Source organism: Pezoporus flaviventris, unplaced genomic scaffold, assembly GCF_033815535.1.
Source record: "Pezoporus flaviventris isolate CSIRO_AGI_PZ_B2104156 unplaced genomic scaffold, CSIRO_AGI_Pfla_v1 ptg000041l, whole genome shotgun sequence".
NCBI classification, from domain to species: Eukaryota; Metazoa; Chordata; class Aves; order Psittaciformes; family Psittacidae; genus Pezoporus; species Pezoporus flaviventris.
Genome location: NW_026892589.1, coordinates 3,994,490 through 4,015,317, shown reverse-complemented (window position 1 = coordinate 4,015,317; position 20,828 = coordinate 3,994,490). Strand labels below are relative to the sequence as shown.

The following is a 20,828-nucleotide window of genomic DNA, read 5'->3' as shown; positions in this document are numbered from 1 at the left end:
TCTGCAGCAGCTCACAGATAAACAGAGACATTTTCTGTGACCTTTAAATAATTATAAGCTAAGCTTCTCTCTAAGCACTTGCCTCAGCAATCAGATTCTGAGGATCTTCCTCCCATGCTCCATCTGACAATGTAAACTAATGAGACTGACCTTGCTCAGACAAACATGCAAGTCCGTGAAATAGTGGCAGGCTCCATACAACAGGCATAATAAACAGGAATACTGCAGATTAAATGTTTGGCACTCTTTCAGAGAGCACTGCAAATATTAACTCTTACAGGCCCCAAGAGATGGGCAAAATCAACCAGTGTTTCCTAGGGTAGGAAAGAAGGGCAGAGACCAGAACAAGCAGCCAGAACCATGAGCTGCTGAGACCTGGTGTGATGCTCAAAGCAGACTGTCACCATGCTGCTGGGACTGTCTGTGACCCCTGTGGTGGTGTGCAGAGGGTGGAGGCAGAAGACTGCAGTCCTGACTGTGGGGCTGGGGAGGGCTGTGCCTTTTTGTGCAGAGATTGAGATTTCTGTCAAGCAGTTTTGCTTTTCTTTCCCCTGCTGCCACACAGCCTCTACTAGTGGGGCCAGCACCGATATCTTCCAGGACATGAGATGTGATTCTCTTCCTGATTTTGCTAAAGCAGAACAGACTTTTCAACTGTCCTAACTGAGGGAGGAAGCTGCTTATTGAACTAATTGTCAGCATTAGAAAAGTCTGGGGCTTGCTGCAGGCAAACTGCATTCATCCCAGTACTGTGAATGTTCAGCTATCCATGGCTCTGCAGGCTGTTTGCTGGACTCCTGTGTTGTACACATTAGGACCTGGCTCTGTGTGATACTCTGTCCTCTCCTTGGGGAAGAGGATAGTGGTGGGGCTCAGCAAAACCAGGATTCTGGAAATGTGGCTTCTCCTCTGGGCCTTGCTGCTGGTACATTTGGTAAATCTGGCAGCATCCTCAACTGTTACCCACTCCCTGCTGCCTCAGTTTCTCACTTGTACAAGGAGTGGAGTCTCCCCAGCCCTGTGGGGATGATGGATGCTTCTGTTGCAAGTTTTGAAGTGTAGCATCCTCAGCTGCCTGGCACTGAGTGAGGAGCTCTGGGCACTAATAAGCACGTAGCTGGTGTATCCTCTTCTCATCTGCTCAATATCATTAGCACCGTAGAACTAAGTTTCTCCCAGTAGCAGTGTGTATGTACCTGGTGGAGATGTTTCAGGTTTGATGATCCTGCAGTGTTCCTGTCTAATGACAGCCATTCCAGAGACATCATTTGTGAAGATTAACTCTGCCTCATTTTCTCAGCTGGAACCAGTCCCACATTCATCAGAATTCTGCTCCATTAAAGTCTCTGTTGGTCCCTGCTTCTCCTGCCATTATGGGGAAGCTGGAGTGGGATTAAAAAATAAAACAGAAAAATCCCAGTGTAACAAAACCCAGCAGGGAAAGGTGCTGCAGTGTTTCCCATCTCAGGGGAAGGAGTGTTCTCCTTTCTCCTGCCTGGACACGCCTGGTAGCTCATCTGTAGCGTTTTCCTTGCAGAAGTGAAACGAGCTAGGGGAAGGTGCGTGGTGAATGCCCTTGCTTGTGGCTGTAACTGCCTGTCAGCCTTTCCTTGGAAAATCTTGATGGACAGGGTTTGGCTCTTTGGATAACAGGACAATGCTGAAAGGCAGCAGTTCACCTTGCCCACAGTACAGCTAGGCTGTGCCACGGAGCAGAGGAGGCTCGAGGAGCTGCCTGCATCCCCAGTTACACAATCTTTCCCCTTGTGCTTTATCCTCCTGCAGGAATGTTTCACACCATTCATCAATGGCAGCTTCTTCGAGCATGACGGGCAGCCCTACTGCGAGGTGCATTACCACGAGCGCCGCGGCTCGCTCTGCTCCGGTTGCCAGAAGCCTATCACAGGACGCTGCATCACTGCTATGGGCAAGAAATTTCACCCCGAACACTTTGTCTGTGCCTTCTGCCTCAAGCAGCTCAACAAAGGAACCTTCAAAGAACAGAACGACAAGCCCTACTGCCAGAACTGCTTTCTCAAGCTCTTCTGTTAGAGGCATCATAGACGGGCGCTAAGCATCTTTCTGCCACCCCCTTGGCAGTTCTATCTCTCTGAACATTACTGTGATTTAGAAACCTGACCAGGCAGGGGAGGAGGGTGGGGTGGGGGTGGGTGGGAGTGCTTTCTGCTGCTATGAGAGGCAGTAGATCCAGAGATGAGACGGACCATTAAACTGGAAATGCCCTTGCTGTGTCTCAGTAGAGAGAGGCCGAGATCCCTCATTATGGTGTGAGTCTGCGTGTGTGACTGACAGCTGAGCTTAGCTCAAGGGCTCCAACAGGGAGATTTTACCCAGCCCCCTCCTGGCAGAAGGAGTCTTTGCCAGTACATTTCAGCCTGTGTCAGCTTCCTGAGCAAATGGTGACGCTTGCAGACAGCACAGCCCTCTGCTTTGACACCTTTCTCAGGCTTTAGTCTGCGTGCATGCAGGCTGAGCAATAGCACAGCGAGGGCACCCTGTGATCTCAGTGACACCCTCAGATCTCTGCTCACTAGAGCCAAGGGGGGTGTGTGACTTACTGAGATCAGAGCATCAGCACAGGCAGCCAAGACCCTGCAAGGGTCTCTCCAGTTCCATTACACTGTAAGGATATGATACCACTTATTTCTTTTTTAAAGAGGAATCAAGGTGTTACTGTGTGGGGTGTTTGTTTTGTTTTCTTTCCCCCCCCTAGTTTGTTATTCCCTGCCTTTTCTCAACACACTGGAGCAGGAGGTGGAGTAAGCCCCAGCCATCCCTTAGCACTGATGTGCGCTCCTGTGGGTGACATCCTATGCCAGACACCTCTGTCAGCACCCAGGCTTGCTCAGGGCATCTGCTCCCATTGCCTGCTGCTTCCAGGAGGAAGCATCATCATCCCTGCTTTAAAAGCAGGAGCAGACAGGTTAGAGCACAGCCTTTTTCACCCATCCCTGTCACGAGTGTGTGACGTGTGTGTGTTTATCTGGCCTGAAACTCTCCCCTATCAGGGCCTGAAACCATCACAAGAGCAGGGAGAAGTGGAGGGTTTAAGAAGCCAGGAAAAAAAAGATCCAGACTTTATATCCTTTCTTCTTCCTCTCTTTTGCTAATGAGACTTGTCAGCCCCATGGTATTTTCCTTTCCTGTGCTCTTGTTAAACATGTTCTACTGAGAGATGCTAGAGCAATAACCTTTTATACTGACTGTTACTGGTATAACACGTCCCTTGGGTCAGGTGTGTGTGACACACTTGGGGTTTTACTATCCAACCAAATACTGTATCCTGTCTTTGATAAGAATTGTAGATTTCTACACTGATTTTGAATTCATATCTAATTTACTTTTAATCCTCTTATATGGAAATTGATTTTGAAGTGATTTTAAGAAAGCAACTTTTATATCAAGCTGTGCTGGTCTAGGCAGTGTGCCAGTTGTGCTGGTTACTGCATCTGTAACCTCAATGCTTTGTTAAGCCTAACTAACATTCAGTAGTTTCTTTTTATTGCGGGTTGGGAGGGGCTGGAATCTTATGGGGAAGGGAATGTGACTTGTATGGGTTTTTTTCTCCTAGCACAGGCAGGTGAACTGTGAATAGCTCCCACCCCCAGTCACCTGAAAGTGTGTGTTTTGGGGTTCATTGCAACCTGTAAACTGCTGTATTTGAATCGCCTGCCATTCTTCCAAAGCCCAGCTTCCATTAGAGTGAGTCTTAATACGATGCTGCAGGGGGGAAGAGCTCAGACCTTTGCCCTTGGTTTCTCCCCTTCAGCCCCTGGAAACCAGAGCAGGGCTGACTGGGAAAGGGCTTCCTTTTGTGCCTAAGGAGAAGACATTGGGAGAGACAGACTCTCTTCCTGACTAGCTGTGTAACTTCGGGCCAGTCACTAAACCTTACCGTGCCTCTGTTTCCCCACCTGTAAAATGGGGGCAGTTTAGCCTGGATTTGTGAGGTGGTTGTGAGGCTTAGTTCACGTTTGCTGAAGCACTTTTAGGTCTCTGGCTGGAGGGGGCTATGAAAAGTGAAGTATTAGGTTGAAATACCCGATGGTGTTCTGTGGTACCAGCTTGGTGGGTGCATTTAGGGGTCTGGGGGGAACTGTGTCAGAAACCAGCCCAACCTTAGGCTAGAAGCTGCAGGTCACTGCCCTGTGTAACCTTCCACAGTGCTTCACTGTCCAGCTCAGGTCACTGAAACTGGTTTTGACGTTTCCCCACACAAATGAACCTCAGTCTGTGCTTTGAGACTGAGGGAAGCTGCGGAACCCTTAGTGCCAATGCTGCATCAGCTGGGGAGGGTTTGCAGGGCAAGAAACCTGACACATTTGTCTTTCCATTTCTGAAGTGGGTTTGACTTCCAATGTTTCTAAGTTGCATGAGTTTATCTCACCGAAAAGGTCAACTGCCTTCAGCCCTGCTGAGAGGACAGAGCTGGTGTCGGGGGGGGGGGGGGGGGGCAGAGAGGGGCGAGAAGATGTTTCTGGCACTACCACTTGTGTGAGACCTGCAAACTGTGTAACCGTGTGCCTCAGTTTCCCTGTCCGGGGAGTCTTTAACCTACCTCACTGCCAGTTGAGGCTTGTGTTAAGGGATGCATCTGGCATGCGTGGAAAGCCCTGGGTGCCACGGGGGGTGCCGGTGGTGCACAGTGCCAAACGGGAGGCTCATCTGTTGTGAGTGCTTAACAGTGTTGAACACTCACCTCCAGAGCAAGGTGTTGAGCCTGTCCTGGATTTACCTGGTTTCTGACGTGCTGCGATGCTACACGGGTGCTACTTTGCCAAATATAATGAATTCTGGTGGCTGTTGCCACCGCTGTGGGTGTCCAGAATGGCCTGACATTTGATTTTGGGATGCAGTTTTAGGGCAGCGTAGCCATGGCACTGCACCAGCAGCCAGGGAGGAGGGCATGTTGCAGCCCCCGCACCAAGTGCAGGCCCTGGGGCCGGTCCTTCACAGCACGTCGGGGCCGGGCTGGGGGTGCTCCGCTGGGTCCGTGGTTATTTGATGTCTTTTCTCCCCTGTAAACATCTAACTTTGCTTTTTTTTTTTTCCATTTAAAATTCTTGCAGTTATACTAATAAAATTGGTACCATTATTCTCACCTGTGTGCTGTGGTGGTTTCTAACTTGTAGGAAGCCGGGAACAAAGCGGGTCGTCTTAAGGGATGCTGTAGTGCGGTGTAGATGCGCTCCTCCAGCCCCCAGGGGGCGCACTGCGCCGAGCCGCGCGGCCTCCTGCACGGCGAGCGGCGGCCCGCCCTGATTGACAGGCGGAGGGCAGCCAATGGGCTGAGCGGAGGCTGCTCCGCGGCTCGCTGCGATTGGCCACAAGCCGCGGTATAAAAGGAGGTGGGCCCGCCTTGCGGCCTTTCTTTCCCGGAGCCCTCGTGGAGGTGGGTGCGCGGCGTGGCGGCTCCCGTGGGCCCGGGCCGGGCCGGGAGCGTAGCCGGGTGGTATCCGGGGTGTAGCCGGGCCCTACCGGGAGCGGCTCCAGAGCGCACCCTTGGTCCTGGGCGGGGGTCGGGTGTTGGGGGAAGCGCGGAGCCCTGGGGTGGAGGCGGCGGGAAGGAAGGGTGCGGACGCGCCTGAGCCGCGCTTCTCCTTGGCAGGTCTCAGCTCGTCTTTAAACCCACTGGGCGATCCTTGGAGCACCGCCGCGATGCCCAGGGAAGACAGGGCTACCTGGAAATCCAACTACTTTATGAAAATCATCGTGAGTGTCGGCGCGGCCCTGGCGCTGTGCGGGCTGAGGGACTGCCCGGGGGTTATCCTGAATAAAAGGGGGGGTGCCTTAGTTTGGTTGTTTGGAAAGCGTTTACGTGGTAATAGGAGGTGCTTAGGACTGCCCAGGTCAGACTGGTTTGAGACTGCTGTGAGAATTGGCCCTGACAGTTGCAGAGATAACTTGTTTAGGGATCTGATTAGATAGCTGAGAGAAAGGTGCAGCCTTGTGCCCCCAGCGTCAGTGGGAGCCCAGCACTCTCAAACTTGACAGATTCTGGCTTTACATTTTAACGTGTTGAGGTTTTGATGCTGCTCTGTGCACTGGTCCAGATTGTATAGTGACAGTGTTTCTCTTGCTATAGCAACTCCTGGATGATTACCCAAAATGTTTCATTGTGGGAGCAGACAATGTGGGATCCAAGCAGATGCAGCAAATCCGCATGTCACTGCGTGGGAAGGCTGTGGTGCTGATGGGGAAGAACACGATGATGCGCAAAGCTATTCGTGGTCATCTGGAGAATAACCCTGCCTTGGAAAAGTGGGTAAAAGTGTGCTTCTGGATCCCCTGTCTGGGAGGAGAGGGTGTTGTCTGAGAAGCAGAACTGAAGGCTGTCATCTTTCCTTCAGGCTGCTGCCTCACATCCGGGGGAACGTGGGCTTTGTCTTCACCAAGGAGGATCTGACTGAGATCCGGGACATGCTGCTGGCTAACAAGGTAGGGGAGATCAGCCCTCACTGCGCCTCTGGGCTGGCAGATAGGGAATTAAAATAGAACTGAGTCTTTGGGGGATGCCTGCTTGACAGAAGCCCTCAGGGCTTGGGAACTAGGCTCCTGCAGCCTTAGCCAAACTGTTAAAGTTCAGCTGCCTCCTGTGTGCGTGCCTGGGTGCTGTCCATCCTAGAGGAACTTCAGGAAGGAGTAGATGCCATTCCACCACATCTGAGAGGTGAGCATATTTCCAGCTTCTCATTTCCCCTTTTTCCAGGTGCCAGCTGCTGCCCGTGCTGGTGCTATTGCTCCTTGTGATGTGACTGTGCCGGCCCAGAACACTGGTCTTGGACCTGAGAAGACCTCCTTTTTCCAGGCCTTGGGCATCACCACGAAGATTTCCAGAGGAACCATTGAAATTCTGGTTAGTGAGCAGTGCACTGCTGTTGTTGAAGCTCTGCCTTGGCTCGAGGGCCCCAGTTGTGGCAGCTGAGGGGGGTCAAAGATCAAAGCTCCCATTAGGGCTGAAAATAGTGTATCAGTATCTGCTGTGCGTTGGCAGCATGAAGGAGGATGTAGTGCAGGGGGGATTTAAGTTCTCTTTCTGGACTAGATGACCTTTGAAGGTCTCTTCCAACCCAAACTATTCTGTGATCTTGGCTGTGTAGGTAGGCTCTGCTGGAGGAGCACGATGCAGGCAGGGCACTGCCTTTCTCCCAGCTGAGATGTACCTCCTTGTATGTCTCGGGCTTTCTCATCTTGTGGAGCTGAACTCTGAGCCTGCTTTTGTTGTGCTCATTTGTTCCTTCACTTTCATCTCGTGCTGTTGGAAATGTGCATCCTGTTGCATTGATGTGCCTGAATTTCTTTGCACACACTCACTCTTTTTCCCTTTATTTTCTCAGAGCGATGTGCAGCTCATCAAGACTGGAGACAAAGTGGGTGCCAGCGAAGCCACCCTGCTGAACATGCTGAACATCTCCCCCTTCTCTTTCGGGTTGGTGATCCAGCAGGTCTTTGACAATGGCAGCATTTACAATCCTGAAGTGCTGGACATCACCGAGGATACCTTGCACAAGCGCTTCCTGGAGGTGGGTGCCACAACCCAGATCTGCTGTATTCTGCTGCTCTGCCTCACTGCTCTGGCAGTCAAGTGTCACGTCTGGTGTGCTGTGCAAGCTTCTGCAGAGCTGGGAGCGATCCCTGCTGCCCTGCAAAAACAGTCCATCAGGGAGTACCTTCTGTAGGCTTTTTCAGCTGAAACTTCTTCAGAAAAGCCATTTAAATCTTGATGCTTGTCTAATGTCACTGGAGCTTTGTTACTTGTGTGCCTTGCACGCTATCTGTCATTATGATGGCAGTGTAGAAATGTGTTTTTTAGTCCAGGTTGCTTCTCGGAGCATGGAAACATGAGTCTCTCCTCACAGGGTGTTCGTAATGTTGCCAGCGTCTGCCTGCAAATTGGGTACCCGACCATTGCTTCTGTGCCCCACTCCATTGTCAATGGGTACAAGCGGGTCCTGGCTGTGGCGGTGGAGACGGACTACACCTTCCCTCTGGCTGAAAAGGTAACGGCTTCAAGAGGTGTTAAAGGCAGCCAGGCACTTGGAAACACTTCACCTGGCCTGGTTTGAAAGGACACAGACCTGCCTGTGCGCAAAGGACCTGTCCTAAAAAGGGGCGCGTGCTTCCATATGTTGCATATAGACGGTGGGAAGCTGGATTCCGTGGCGTTCCTTCCTCCCTGAGGCTTATAGGCTGGAGTGCAGCTGAGATATCCGATTCCTTATACCTGGCAGTGATAAGTGCATCCGTTTCACTGCTGGCCAGCTTGCACTCATTGCCTTTATGATTACAAAGGTTCAATCACTCAGAATGTTTGTTTCCTTTGAAGTTTACCTTTCCCCTCTCTTTTGCAGGTGAAGGCCTTCCTGGCTGACCCCTCTGCCTTTGTGGCAGCCGTCCCTGTGGTAGCTGAGGCAGCTGCCCCCGCTGCTGCTGCTGCTGCTCCGGCCAAAGAGGCGGTGAAGGAGGAGTCGGAGGAGTCCGACGAGGACATGGGCTTTGGGCTGTTTGACTGACAGCCGCGCCGCCCGCCCGCGTCACACGTGGTCCACCCCCAGAAATAAAGAGCTGTTTTACACCTTCCCGTGTGCCGCCGCCCTGCTCTCTCCTCACCGGGGGCTTGGGGGAGGCGTCACCCGGGTGCGGGCCTCAGCAGGGGGTGCGTGCGGGGCCATGGAGGCGCCGCTCCCCGGGGCTCGGTGCCGCTGTGCGAAGGGGCCGGGCCGGGCAGCGCCATCGCCATGGAGACGGCCCCACCCCGGCCGGCTTTGCGCGGCCTGCACCGGAAGCCGCGACAGCTTCCGGGGTCGCAGGAGGCGCCATGGCGGCCGACACGCAGGTGAGTTCGGGACGGGCCCGCGGTGGCCGGTGACGGCAGAGGGGAGGCGGTGAGGTGAGATCTCATCTCCGCCCGGTGCCGCCGCCGCTCCCGCTCCGCAGAGCTCCCTCGGGCCGTCTGCGGGGCCCGGCGCGGCGCCCGCGGCACAGGGGGGATGTGGCAGCCGGCCCGGGCGCGGGGAGGCCGCGCTGGCCGCTGGAGCCACGCTCACGGAGCCCGCACCGGCGGCGGGGCGGGGGGAGCGCGGGCCGGGGCGGCCGCGGCCCGAAGGGAAGCAGGGGATGGCGGCTGAAGGGCCTCGGCCGCTCCTCGAGTGAGTCCCCGGTAGACCCCCGGCACCAGCTGCCTCGTGTGCGGTTGCCGGTCCCGCGCTCCGCCCCCCGCCAGCTCCCGGTGCCCCTGCGGGTGCCGGCAGCGCCGTCCCGACCGCGGGAGGCCGAGCACTGTCCCCGGTCGGAGCCGCGGAGCGGGGCCTGCTGGGCAGTGGCTGCTCCGGAGGGTCCTGGGCTGCCCGGCAGCGGCCCGGCGGGCTCTCACCTGCAGCTCCCTCCGTGCGTTAGGTTGGGACGTTCCCGAGGTACCGAGGTTCTCGGGATCAGGTCAGTACTGGTACAAACGCGGTGTTTGCTCTCTGTTTGTTTGCGCCCTCCCTTTGTAACACGTGTACATCCACGTCCTAATAAAAACTTAATGGGGTGAAGCCTGTCCCAGCGCCCCTTCCACAGAGAATGGGGAGTTGCAGTTTGTGCCGTTCATGTAGGTCACTGAGGTGGTTAGGAAGTCCCATAGTGTTCTGCGTAACGCATATGTTTGATACCCAGACTGGTTGGGATAATTTTAACGTGTGTTTCATGTCTGCACATCTCCCTGCCTGCGACAAAGCAGCGCGAGTGAGTAATGAAGCTGGGGTTGAGTTTGCATCTGCTGACCTGACAGAAATGAAAGGCTTGAAGGAAGATGAGCTCCTTGATGGTGCCATGTCCTGTCAGTTCTGGTGGTGAGGACGCTGGGCATTCTGCACCACCCCCTGCAGAGGTGCAGCCCTGCTTCCTGCCGGTTCTCAAGGAGAGCTGGGGCTGTGCAGCGGTCGCAGAGGCAGGGAGGTGTGGGCAGCCTCTCTAAGTCCCGGTTTGCTGCACAGCGTTACCTCTCCTGTGTGTCAGCGGAAAGGCTTCACTGGAAGCAGGAAGCAGCTCTGGAGGAAGGTGGAGGCAATCTCCATTTCCCAGTTGCCAGGTTTCCTGTGCTTGGAACTCGACTCATGGCAAAGCTGGTGAAGTTTTGCCTCACGAGGGAAGGAACAGCTTTGGTGGGTTTCTGAAGGCGTGCTCCTCTGCTGCCCTTCCTGAACATGCTGATTACTCACATAGAAAGTTGCTCAGTTTAAGAGCTGAATTTTAAAAGCCTTTGCTGGAGAGCTGTGTTTTGGGTTATGGAAATGCAGGAAGGTGGCGGGTGCAGGCCTTGGCTGAGCACTGTTCAGCCCACACTGTTCTTATCCTGTATACCCTGCAAACCTTGGAATGTCAAGGAGTTGGTTTGAGGAGTTCATGGAGCCGTTTTGCTCAGGTAACCTTGGCCACTGCTGACAGTGCATGGAAGGGGTTGAGAGCGAGGCACAAGTTGTAATGTGGTGAGTTCAGTTTCCAGAATCCCTGCGATGAGGGTGTTAGATGAGAGCAGTTTGTTCCTTTGCTGGGCCTGAGCACACAATGTCCCAGCTGACAGCCCAAAACCACAGATCAGTTGTTCAGGATGGGCAGTTGGAAGTCCCCCATGGTGGGTGTGTGGGCCTTACTGCACTGAAAACCACCTTTGCATTCTTGAAGTGCTTTACAGGTCCTGTACTTTGGGCTATTGGTCTTACCTCTTGCTCTGTCTTACTTTCAGAGGGGTAAGTGTATCCTATGGAGCGTAAGTGCCATGACAGAGACACAGGTTAGCAAACAGGAAGCAGTGGTCCATTGCCTGAAGGGGAAGGTTTCCATCGTGCACGATGTACAGTGACCCTTTCCTCATCAGATCAGACCGTGGATGCTCACATTTGGTCACTGGGAGGTCCCAGGTTCTGCGGGCCCTGGTGTTGTGCTCTGTGTGCTGCTGTTGAGGGCAGTCTGATGCTTTGTCCTCTGTGTGTGGTTTTAGATTTCTGACACACTGAAGCGGTTTGCAGTAAAGGTGACCACAGCCAGCGTGAAGGAGCGGAGGGAGATCCTCGGCGAGCTGGGCAAATGCATTTCTGGGAAAGGTAAAAGCTTTGGGGCACTGTTCTGGTTGCCAGGGTGGATAAGAACATTCAGGTGCTCTGTTTCCAAGCCTGTGTGGAATCATAGAATCGTAGAATGGTTTGGGTTGGAACGGACCTTAAGATCATCCAGTTCCAACCCCCCTGCCAGGCAGGGACACCTCACACTAAACCATGGCACCCAAGGCCTTGTCCAGCCTGGCCTTGAACACTGCCAGGGATGGAGCATTCACAGCCTCCCTGGGCAACCCATTCCAGTGCCTCAGCACCCTAACAGGAAAGAATTTCCTCCTTATATCCAATCTAAACTTCCCCTGTTTAAGTTTGAACCCGTTACCCCTTGTCCTGTCACTACAGTAAACATGAGGGGTAGCTACTTGAGGAGGGGGCTGGTAGCATTTGGGGTCTGTGCTTTCTCACAGTGTTAGGTCTGAGCTTGGGGTTTGTGAGTAGCACAGGACTGCAGTTACTGGCACGTGTGCATTTTCCCGTTAGCAGTTGTAGCATCGTGTGTGTTAGTTTTTCATTACCCTATCAGTTACCTGTTTCTCTCCTGACTCATTTTTTAACGATTCATGGAATATTTATGCACACACGTATGTGTAATGTGGAGTGAGAGTGCGGAAGATTTCGGATGTTCAGTATCATATGCGATATAGTCAGACATTCAGGTAACAGCTGAAGCACATTTGTAGAAATCTTCTTTCTTTTCTTTTCTGGGCTGCCTCTGGAATTTCGTGCTCCAGTTCTGCCATTGGTTTTTAAAATACACATGAAATACATTAAAAAGAGAGAAATTCTACTGTGATCCTCGCAAGCGGTTTCGTAGATGCGAGCAGTTCACTGGTTTCACTTGTGAAGTGAATCACGTTTGTGTTAAAGATAAGGAGCTTTATGAAGAATTAGATTAATGAAGAAATATCCATTCTGTTCCAGATCTTCCAGAGGGAGCAGTAAAAGGCCTTTGCAAACTCTTCTGCCTTACCCTGCATCGATACCGGTGAGTGTGTTGATGTGGAAAAGCTGTATTATTTAGTCTGTCAGCAGTAGTTAGACAGTATGGAGCATTTGAAAGTGTTAGCGTAGAGTGGCACATGGATGTGTATGACACTGGAAGATGCCATCTAGTCATTGGGCTCTCAAGCTAGGTTTGACATTAAGAAGTTCTATGACACTTCCCTTGTGTTTCACCTTTGATTGTGAAATTAAAACTTCCACCCCGTGGTTCAGTGTGCAAGGATGAATGCCTGTGTCCTTGTGATGGAGGACTAAGGTGTCTTTTAGATGGACACTTTTAGATTGGATTAAATCATGGCCTGTTGTAGAGGAGCTGTTCAGAACCTGTGTTTTGTACTGCAGCCTGCCAGAGGGCCTTGGCATGACTTCTGTCAGTTGAGGAAGGAAGGGAATGGAGCTTTCTGCCAGAAACTTCTCCACTTGGAACAGCAAAGATGAAATAACTGTTAGCTGGACTGCTGAAACGAGAAGGCAGAACCTTATGTGTGATGCAGAGGTCGTAACACGTGCGATGCTGGCAGGATTTGTCATGGTCACTGAGGTCTGTTTCTCATTCTAGCGATGCAGCGTCCCGCAGAGCCCTGCAGCTGGCGCTTCAGCAGCTCGCAGAGTCCCAGCCAGAGGCAACAGCAAAAAACCTGCTGCAGTCACTTCAGTCTTCAGGGATCGGTGGCAAGGCTGGAGTGCCCAGGTGCTGCACCAGTTGCTCTGTGTGGAGGCAGTTCTGAGTTGCTGGTAGTTGTTCTTGTGTTCGCAATGATTCTGCCGCTGCTGCTTGCATTTGGAGACAAAGCTGTTAATGACAAAGCTGTTAATGACCATTCAGCTGTTTCCCTCTTCTGTGTCTTCTGAAAGCAGAAGGAGTGTTGTGGTTATTACTGCCGGTGGATTGGGCCTGAGTTGTGCCTTTGCCTTTGTTAACCTTCCAGTCTGGAATGATACGGAACAAACTCTTATACCAAGAAATTATCCAAAATGATTAGGAAGGGGGATTTCCTCACCCAGCTGGTGGAATTCAAGACCCTGTTGTGGACAGGGAGATAATGAAATTTGAAGCAGAGCTTAGAAATACACAGCTCTTCTATTGTGATATCTTCTGGAAACACTCATGGTTCCAAAAGGTGAATTGGGGTTGGTTGGCTGATACAGGCCACAGAGCAGTGTCCTGCAGTGCCACCGTGGCCGAATACAAGTGCAGCTTTTAGAAAAGGACCTGATCTTGGTTTAAAGGCTTGCAGTGATCTGATATTTAGCCTCCAGTCGCAGTGGCTGGCCTTGTGTGGAACGACACTTTCTACATTCTTTCACTTTGGGGTAGAGATCAAAATGGGGTGAGGATCCTCAGCGAGCTGTGAGGTGGGATCTGTTACCTGGAGTGGAGGGAGGAGCGTGCCAGGAGGGAATGTAAGCTGAGAAATGATTTGGCAATGCAGGGCTGGGAAACTAACAGTAAAGATGAGCAGTGGCACAGAAATCTTGAGCCACTTTTTGGGCACTCTCAGTTGCCAAAGTGTGTTAACTCTCATTTCTGTAATGCTGCTGGGAAGATCCAGAAGTATTTCTTCTGCTAAGGATTTGCATTCCCAGCAGGCAAGATTCAGCTTCTTTTGTGCCATTTGGAAGTTCTGAAACACGTAAGCTAAGACTTTAACTGTTTTTTTTTTGTGACAGAATTGCCTTGCTTGTAAGTTGGTATTCTGACTTGGGCAAAGATGCGTCTGTTATGGTCTAGTAGGTGTAAGATACATACTGGGAGCTGTAGATTTACCTCCTTCTCCTGTCTGTACAACAGTAAGAGCAGTGGATCTGCAGCTCTGCTGGCGCTCTCCTGGACATGCCTGCTTGTACGCACGGTCTTTCCAACACCTGACAAGAGACAGGGAGAAACATGGAAAAAACTGGTAGGTTCTTTTTGGTTTGCAGAAATATCCCTTTGGAGATAGGGGCTGAAATGTTTTTAATGCCTTAAGTTGCTGTGACATTGCAGGTAATTTTGAACTTAACTGATAATATCCTGTTACAGTCCAGGTTTATGTGGCAGTCCTTATTGCTTTCTGATGTATTTGATCTCTCCTGTTCTGCTGAAGAAAGCAGGAGCTGTACAAAGCACGAGAGTGGGGCAGTGTTACGCCTGTGCAGAGTTGCTCTGGTGTATAGCAGTGTGTTGTGGTTTAAACCCAGTCAGCCACACAGTTTCTACTCCCCCCGAACTCTTTCTTTCCTTTCCCCCCTCTCCTGGAGGGATGGGGAGGAGAGCTGAAAGAATGTAACTCCCAGGGGTTGTGATAAGAACAGCCCAATAACTAAGGTATAACACAAACCACTGCTGCTACCACCAATAATGATAATGGTAAGGGAAATAACAAGGGAAGAGAATACAACACCTCACCACCCACCGAAACGAGCCCGACCGAGCAGAGAGTGCCCTTCTGGCTATCTCCCAGTTACATCCTGGGCATGATGTGCTGTGGTATGGAATACTTCCTTGGCTAGTTTGGGTCAGGTCTCCTGTCCCTGCTTCCTCCTGGCCTCCCCTCCTCCCTGGCAGAGCATGAGACTCACAGAGCCCTTGGTCAAAGTAAACATCGGTGTTATCAGCACTGTTCCCAGGCTGCAAGTCAAAACACAGCACTGCACCAGCTACTAAGAAGGAGAAAAATGACTGCTACTGCTGAACCCAGGACATGGTGTTTCTACACTAGGCCTGCTACTGGTGCCTCCAAGGTGCAGTCTGCAGCGTGGCATGAATTCCATGTGCCTCTCTTGAAGTCTTGTGCCTGTGATACTCTGTCATATAGTGTCAAGTAGCTTTTTGCGTTCTTTTCACCTACTTCAACAACCTGAACCTGTGACCATGCTCAAGCACCATGGAATATAGTTGGAGCACATGTTAAGAAGAGTTGTAATCTGATCTAGATTACTGTTTTCAGACATGGAGTTGCCCAAACTGTTATGCATGGTTCTGCAAAGTGGCACATGTGAGATGGAAGCAGAGGCAGCTTGTTGGAAGAACTTGCACAAACTAAGCAGATTCAGCTAATCACTGGCATTTGACTCATCTGGTTTGATTTGAGCTTGCTGAAAAGCACGTGCATGAAGGTTTTCTTGGCTGTTTCTGTTGGCAGGTGGAGGTCCAATGTTTGCTCCTTTTGGAAGTCCTAGGAGGTTCTCATAAGCAGGCAGTGGCTGGGGCTGTGAAGAAATTGAACAGGCTGTGGAAAGAGGTGATGAATACCTTATGTGGCCGTGTTCACCAGCTGTTGTATGTTCTGCTGTGCTAACGTGCCTTGCTCTTGTTTCTCTTCAGAACCAGGGTCTGGTGGATCAGTACCTATCTGTCATTTTTGGTCTTGAACCAAACCAGAGTTATGCTGCAATGCTGGGACTTGCGGTGCAGTTTTGCACAGCCCATAAAGAGACTGATATCATTAAACGATACAAGGTAAGTCTGTTGCATTGCTTTTTGGAGGTCCATAAGTAGCATCACTTCTGACCAGGGAGAAGGGGGCTGAACAGATGTCCCAGTGAGGTCGGTGCTTTGCGTCTGCCCCGGTTTCATTACCTGTCAATTCAGTAGCCATGCACTTCTGACTAAAACAGCTGGAATAGACTTACAGAGGTGTCAGATGCACAGCTGTGTGCTATGGCCTGTGCTGTAGCTTTCTGCCCTCTCCACTGTTACAGGAATGAAGGCAGCATTTAGCTCTAGCACACTTTGTGTGTTGAGCTGAAGCGTAGAGCAGAGCACACTGATCTCTGTTTGGCTGTCTTATGTAAGGATGGAAGCAAAGCTTCTGCTTAGTGAGCATGAGTGCCTTCCAGAGGAGGATGAGGTGGGGTGTCGGGCCTGGCTTCCTGGCAGCGTGCAGGGAGCTGGGTATAGGCTGCAATGTGGCTATAATTTGGTGTTTCTTCTTGTTCAGAGTGCTCTTCTGGATTTCTACTTGAAGACCATCCTTATGAGCAAGACAAAGCCTCAGAAGCACGTGCTGGTGAGACACAGTTACAGAGCTGCTTGTGCTTTTGCCCTGTGTGCAGTGTCTGCTGCCGTGCTGAGTGCTTTGCTCCCCTTGCAGGAGAGCTGTTCCCCGCTTCTTCGGTACATGTCTCACGCTGAATTCAAGGACTTAGTTTTGCCAACTCTGCAGAAATCCCTGCTACGGAGCCCTGAGAACGTAATTGAAAGTGAGTCTGTCATCGGTCTGCATTGCTCTGCTTCCTTAGCAGTCTGGAGTTGCTGGGGGAGTGTGTTTTTCTGGACTATGCTTTTGGTCCTGTGAGGCAGCAGGATTGTCTGGTGTCTAAGGGTTAGATGTGGAGAAACAACATTTGTGGTGTGATCCCAAGTGTCTGGGTATGTGGTAGCTACTGTTTGCATGGAGGACAGAATTTCACAGCTGAGTGCTAAGAATAATCCTGAATTAATCTGCTTGTTGGGCATCAATTTATGTTGTTTTATTTCCTGCTCCTTCCTGACCTTGTCTGCTCTTGCTGTGAGCTGTGGGGAAGGATGTACCAAAATGCTAAAAACCAGTTAACAAAATGTAATATGCTGTTATCTCTTTTATCTTCAGCAATCTCTTGCTTGCTTGTATCTGTGAACCTGGATCTCAGCCAGTATGCTCTAGACATTGTGAAAGGACTGGCCAGTAAGTACTCTAAAATCTGGAGGGAATGATGAACTTAGAATAAAGCTTTCTTCAGCTTCCTGGCTGTACCTGTAACAGCTTGATTACTGATGAAGAGACTATTTTATGTGGGAGGGAGGATGATGCTGATGGTGCTGTAACTTGGAACTGGAATAGTTCACGTGACAATTCCAGAAGCTGAGTCAAGCCACATGTAAAGAGATGCCTTTGTCTTGCAAGTTTGCTGTAAGGAGCTCTTAGCTTGTGCGTTATTTCCCAGGTCACCTGAAATCCAACAGTGTGCAGCTGATGGATGAAGCAGTTGTAGCATTAAAGAACTTGGCTCGACAGTGCAGTGATCCCTCGGCTGTGGAGTCGCTGGGCAGACACCTTTTTGCCATCTTAGGGGGTAAGGATCCATCTTGTAGGATAAGCAGTGGAGATGATCAAAGATTTGCTGCCTTTGGGGAGTTTTGTGTGTGGCATTTTCTCTTCTCTTTGGCTGCCTGTAGAGTGGGGTGGCTCAGCCTGGATCAGGGATGACTGGGCAGGATTTTGTGCTTTTGGGAAGGTTCTTGGTGCAGCACGTAGCTATTGTCTGTAAGTCAGCTGTTGCCGTTTGCTTTTGTTGGCAGGCTCAGAAGGGAAGCTGACAGTTGTTGCTCAGAAGATGAGTGTCCTTTCAGGTGAGGATCCTAGAAGAAAGCTACTTCTCTAGAGGAAGAAACTCAGCAGAATGCTGAGTGGAAAGAAACTGAACTTAAGCCTTTAGGATTCCCTGCCTGTCATTCCAAATTGGCTGTAATTGATACCATAGAGAGTGCTGGGTACCGCGTGCTGGTTCTTGACTTACTGTTCAAAGGAAATAATTGACTGGTAGGTTGACGTGGTTTATATGAGGAAGATGACTGTGTCCTGAGTAAAAATGAAGGCAGAGGTCCTGCAGTGTTGGACTGTGGTGGATGTGACACGTAGATGTAGTGACAAGAAAGAGCTGTTTGTGCAAGGATTGAAATGTGAAGGACTTTCTTGATTTGTTTTAGATTTTGCAGCAAGTGCTGGTAGTTTGGGAGTTAATGAGAGAATTTTGTCCTCTCAGGGATTGGCAGCCTCAGTCACCATGTGGTTTCTGGATCCTCTAGCCAAGCTCTGAGTGGAACCGTCACTGAGCTTTTCATCCCTTTCCTGCAACAAGAAGGTGAGACCTTTTGCCTTTGTTCTGAGTTTGCTAAGCTGCTTTCATCTTGAGTAGGACTTTCAACAGGCCTGGTTTTCAGGATAAATCTGATTCTGGCCTTTTGTATTGTAAAATCCATGTCCTGCTCTGATGAGCGATGCCATGGAGGCAGAGCTGTGTCTGTTAGAAGGACATGCATTCATTCCCTGCCTCCTCCTGATGTCATTACCTGCTTTCTGTTGTACGTCCATGTGATCTATCCAGTTGCTGGACTGACATGAGCTCTGTGTTACTTCCTAGTCCATGAAGGCACGTTGGTTCATGCAGTCTCTGTCCTGGCTCTTTGGTGTGTTCGGTTCACCACAGAAGTTCCTAAGAAGCTGGTAGAATGGCTAAAGAAAGCCTTCAGCCTTAAAACCTCTACTTCAGCTGTGAGGCATGCCTACCTGCAGTGCATGCTAGCCTCTTTCAAAGGTAAAACTGTGCAGCTATTAATAACTCTTGACTGTGTGATTGAGAGAAGGGTGATCAACTTTTGTACTTCCTTATGTAAGTAGATAGCTGTGTGGATTAAGAAAGGTTTTGTAAGGCAATATCTGTTCACTGACCTTCATATTTCTCCTTAAAGTCTGGTTTGCCTTCAAGTTTATAATGTTTTCTCTCTGTGTATAACTAGCATCACTGCCCATTGTGCTATCTTTCGTATACCCCCAAAGTCATCTTTGATTCCATTATTTTTAATAGTGCAATAGTACTATTTTAATTTTACAACAGTACAGCCCTATGATAGCACAGGGTTCTCTGTGCTATCATAGGGCTGAGAAAACCGCTCTGAAAGCTACTTGGGTGTCGCAGGATGGCAGAGCTTTCAGAGACATCAGTATCACAGAATCACAGAATGGTTTGGGTTGGAAAGGACCTTAAAGCTCATCCAGTTCTAACCCCCTGCCACAGAGAAATATGGCAAACTGGACGTTGCTCGTGCTTGCTGTGGGCAAGGGGGAATTACTTGTGTGTGATTTGTGCAGCTCTTCAGGGGATTAAGGCTAAAGATACTAACATTTGCTCACCACTGGAGCAGTGACTGCCATTGCTTTGATGCACCCAATGAAGCATCCAACTGGAGCATAAAATCCCTAGAGATTCCAACTCTCACAAGTTTATAGTTGAAACAATGCCTGTAGATATTCAATGTAGAAAATCATGAGGTCTTTCTTGTCCTCTTTTAACACTGTGTGTGCGATGTTGCTTCTGGAAGTACCAGGAGCACCTAGCTCAGTTTCTGTGGAAGCAAGGGTCACCAACCAGTGGGATTCCTGACTTGTGAATGCTTGAAGTGGAAAAGATGGTTGTGGCTTGCCAGGAATTTACTTCCCCTCTTTTAGGGAAACAATCCTTGAAGTCAGACTTCTATGATTTGAACCAGTTCCTTTAATGTAACTGAATTAGGGTTTTGTTTTGCATCCCATGAACAGGAACTCATATTGAGATAGGACTGTTCTGTCTGTGAGGTCTGTGAGGAAAGGACTAAAGTGGTTATCATCTAGATTTCTATAGTTCGTGTTTAATGATGGTTGTGCCTAGCAGCTCACAGCTGGGAAGACTCGGAGTGATCCCAGGTTGTGTCTGATTCCTGTCCTTGTCTCATGACAACAGAACTGTTGATACCCTTGTGGTGTGAAGGACCGTGTTGTTTTGTAACTTGTCTCTCTGTCTCCTCAGGTGACACACTATTACAGGGAATGGACTTGCTGCCAATGCTCATCCAGACAGTGGAAAAAGCAGCATCTCAAAGTACTCAGGTTCCCATGGTAACTGAAGGAGTTGCTGCAGCTTTGTTGATCTGCAGGATATCTGTAATTGAGGGACAAACTGGTAAGGTCGCAAAGCATCCGGTGGAGTCCAATGCAGACAGGTTTTAAGGGTTACCACTTTTTCCTTGACAATACGCGTGAGACAGTATTCCTTAACCTGTGTATTATTTCTGTGTAGAGAATCATTGACTTTTTATAAACCAGGGAAGGATTTATTCCCATCTCTGCTATGTCAGTGAAGAATTTTTGCTCTTCTGTAGCTTTGTGAATTGCAGCTTCCATTCACCTAAGGCAGTATTCCTCTCTATTCTGACAGAAAGCATTCACTCAGACCTTACGTGCTAAGGCTTGATTGATGCATTTAAGGTATTACTTGCTTGTTATTTGGCTGGTATTTTAACAGACTGTCTTTGGAAAGCATGAGGACTGGAGTTACTGTCCTCCATTAGAGGATATTGCAAGAACTCTCTGAGTTCATGCATCTGCCAGGTTACAAAATCCAGGTGTGTTCTGTCTACCAGAAGCAGCACACCGCTTTCCTCCTTTCCTTAGATTTAGGAAGGCTTGCCCTATGAAAGATTAAGGTGAAACTGACTTTTCATTTTGCAGGTGTTCAGTCAAAGAAACACCTTTTTGTCAGCAGGTACTTTTTGGGCATGTTTATGGCTTTGGATTAGAGAGATGTGGAACAATTGACCATTTAGCTGCTTGTAAAGCTAGAAGCAACCTGAGTGATTTCAGGAGACAGAATTCTGCTGTATTTTATGTATGCTGGTGAGTTCTGACTTGTTTTGAAGCATCCTTGATTGACAGACATGTGTTCTTTTCCTGTCAGAGTCTAAGCTGAGCGGTTTCTGGCAGCTGGTTCTGGATGAGAAAAAACAAATCTTTACATCTGAGAAGTTCTTGCAGTCTGCATCAGAGGAAGGTAAGTTATCAGTTAGTGTGTATCCAGTTGCTCTTTATTATTTAGTACTTATGAGAGCTGATACTGCCATTAGGCCTGTTCAGTGATCCTTGGAAGATCTAGTTTCAGATTAAAAGGAAGACTGTACTCTTTCAGGAGTACATCTAGACCAGTCTAAGCTTG

At 49.9% G+C, this 20,828-nt stretch overlaps 3 protein-coding genes across 3 annotated transcripts in view; all 3 read left to right on the top strand.

Moving 5' to 3' along the window:
- Positions 1 to 3,505, top strand: part of PXN (paxillin) — a 45,069-nt gene extending 41,564 nt beyond the window's left edge. Inside the window, exon 11 of the mRNA XM_061465838.1 lies at positions 1,786 to 3,505. Coding sequence (XP_061321822.1) covers positions 1,786 to 2,052 — 267 coding nt within the window. The 3' untranslated portion in view covers positions 2,053 to 3,505. The remainder of the gene's footprint in view (positions 1 to 1,785) is intronic.
- A 1,883-nt stretch (positions 3,506 to 5,388) lies between these two features.
- On the top strand, positions 5,389 to 8,563 carry RPLP0 (ribosomal protein lateral stalk subunit P0). The gene is made up of 8 exons (XM_061465835.1): positions 5,389 to 5,413; positions 5,630 to 5,733; positions 6,107 to 6,282; positions 6,372 to 6,459; positions 6,731 to 6,877; positions 7,359 to 7,544; positions 7,881 to 8,021; positions 8,373 to 8,563. Exons 2-8 carry the CDS (start codon positions 5,680 to 5,682, stop codon positions 8,532 to 8,534), a joined length of 954 nt encoding a protein of 317 aa, XP_061321819.1. The 5' UTR covers positions 5,389 to 5,413; positions 5,630 to 5,679; the 3' UTR covers positions 8,535 to 8,563.
- A 193-nt stretch (positions 8,564 to 8,756) lies between these two features.
- The window catches only part of GCN1 (GCN1 activator of EIF2AK4), a 42,455-nt gene continuing 30,383 nt past the window's right edge, over positions 8,757 to 20,828 (top strand). The window contains exons 1-16 of the mRNA XM_061465854.1: positions 8,757 to 8,857; positions 11,003 to 11,105; positions 12,039 to 12,102; positions 12,679 to 12,810; positions 13,912 to 14,020; positions 15,245 to 15,343; positions 15,427 to 15,561; positions 16,043 to 16,111; positions 16,196 to 16,304; positions 16,694 to 16,768; positions 17,028 to 17,156; positions 17,383 to 17,433; positions 17,847 to 17,945; positions 18,225 to 18,398; positions 19,647 to 19,799; positions 20,574 to 20,666. Coding sequence (XP_061321838.1) covers positions 8,840 to 8,857; positions 11,003 to 11,105; positions 12,039 to 12,102; positions 12,679 to 12,810; positions 13,912 to 14,020; positions 15,245 to 15,343; positions 15,427 to 15,561; positions 16,043 to 16,111; positions 16,196 to 16,304; positions 16,694 to 16,768; positions 17,028 to 17,156; positions 17,383 to 17,433; positions 17,847 to 17,945; positions 18,225 to 18,398; positions 19,647 to 19,799; positions 20,574 to 20,666 — 1,612 coding nt within the window. The 5' untranslated portion in view covers positions 8,757 to 8,839. The remainder of the gene's footprint in view (positions 8,858 to 11,002; positions 11,106 to 12,038; positions 12,103 to 12,678; positions 12,811 to 13,911; positions 14,021 to 15,244; positions 15,344 to 15,426; positions 15,562 to 16,042; positions 16,112 to 16,195; positions 16,305 to 16,693; positions 16,769 to 17,027; positions 17,157 to 17,382; positions 17,434 to 17,846; positions 17,946 to 18,224; positions 18,399 to 19,646; positions 19,800 to 20,573; positions 20,667 to 20,828) is intronic.

Coding starts and splice junctions, on each gene's coding strand:
- RPLP0 (XM_061465835.1), top strand. CDS start 5,680: ATGCCCAGGGAAGACAGGGCTACCTGGAAATCCAACTACTTTATGAAA. Junction 5,734..6,106: donor ACTACTTTATGAAAATCATC/GTGAGTGTCGGC, acceptor CTCTTGCTATAG/CAACTCCTGGATGATTACCC. Junction 6,283..6,371: donor AATAACCCTGCCTTGGAAAA/GTGGGTAAAAGT, acceptor TCTTTCCTTCAG/GCTGCTGCCTCACATCCGGG.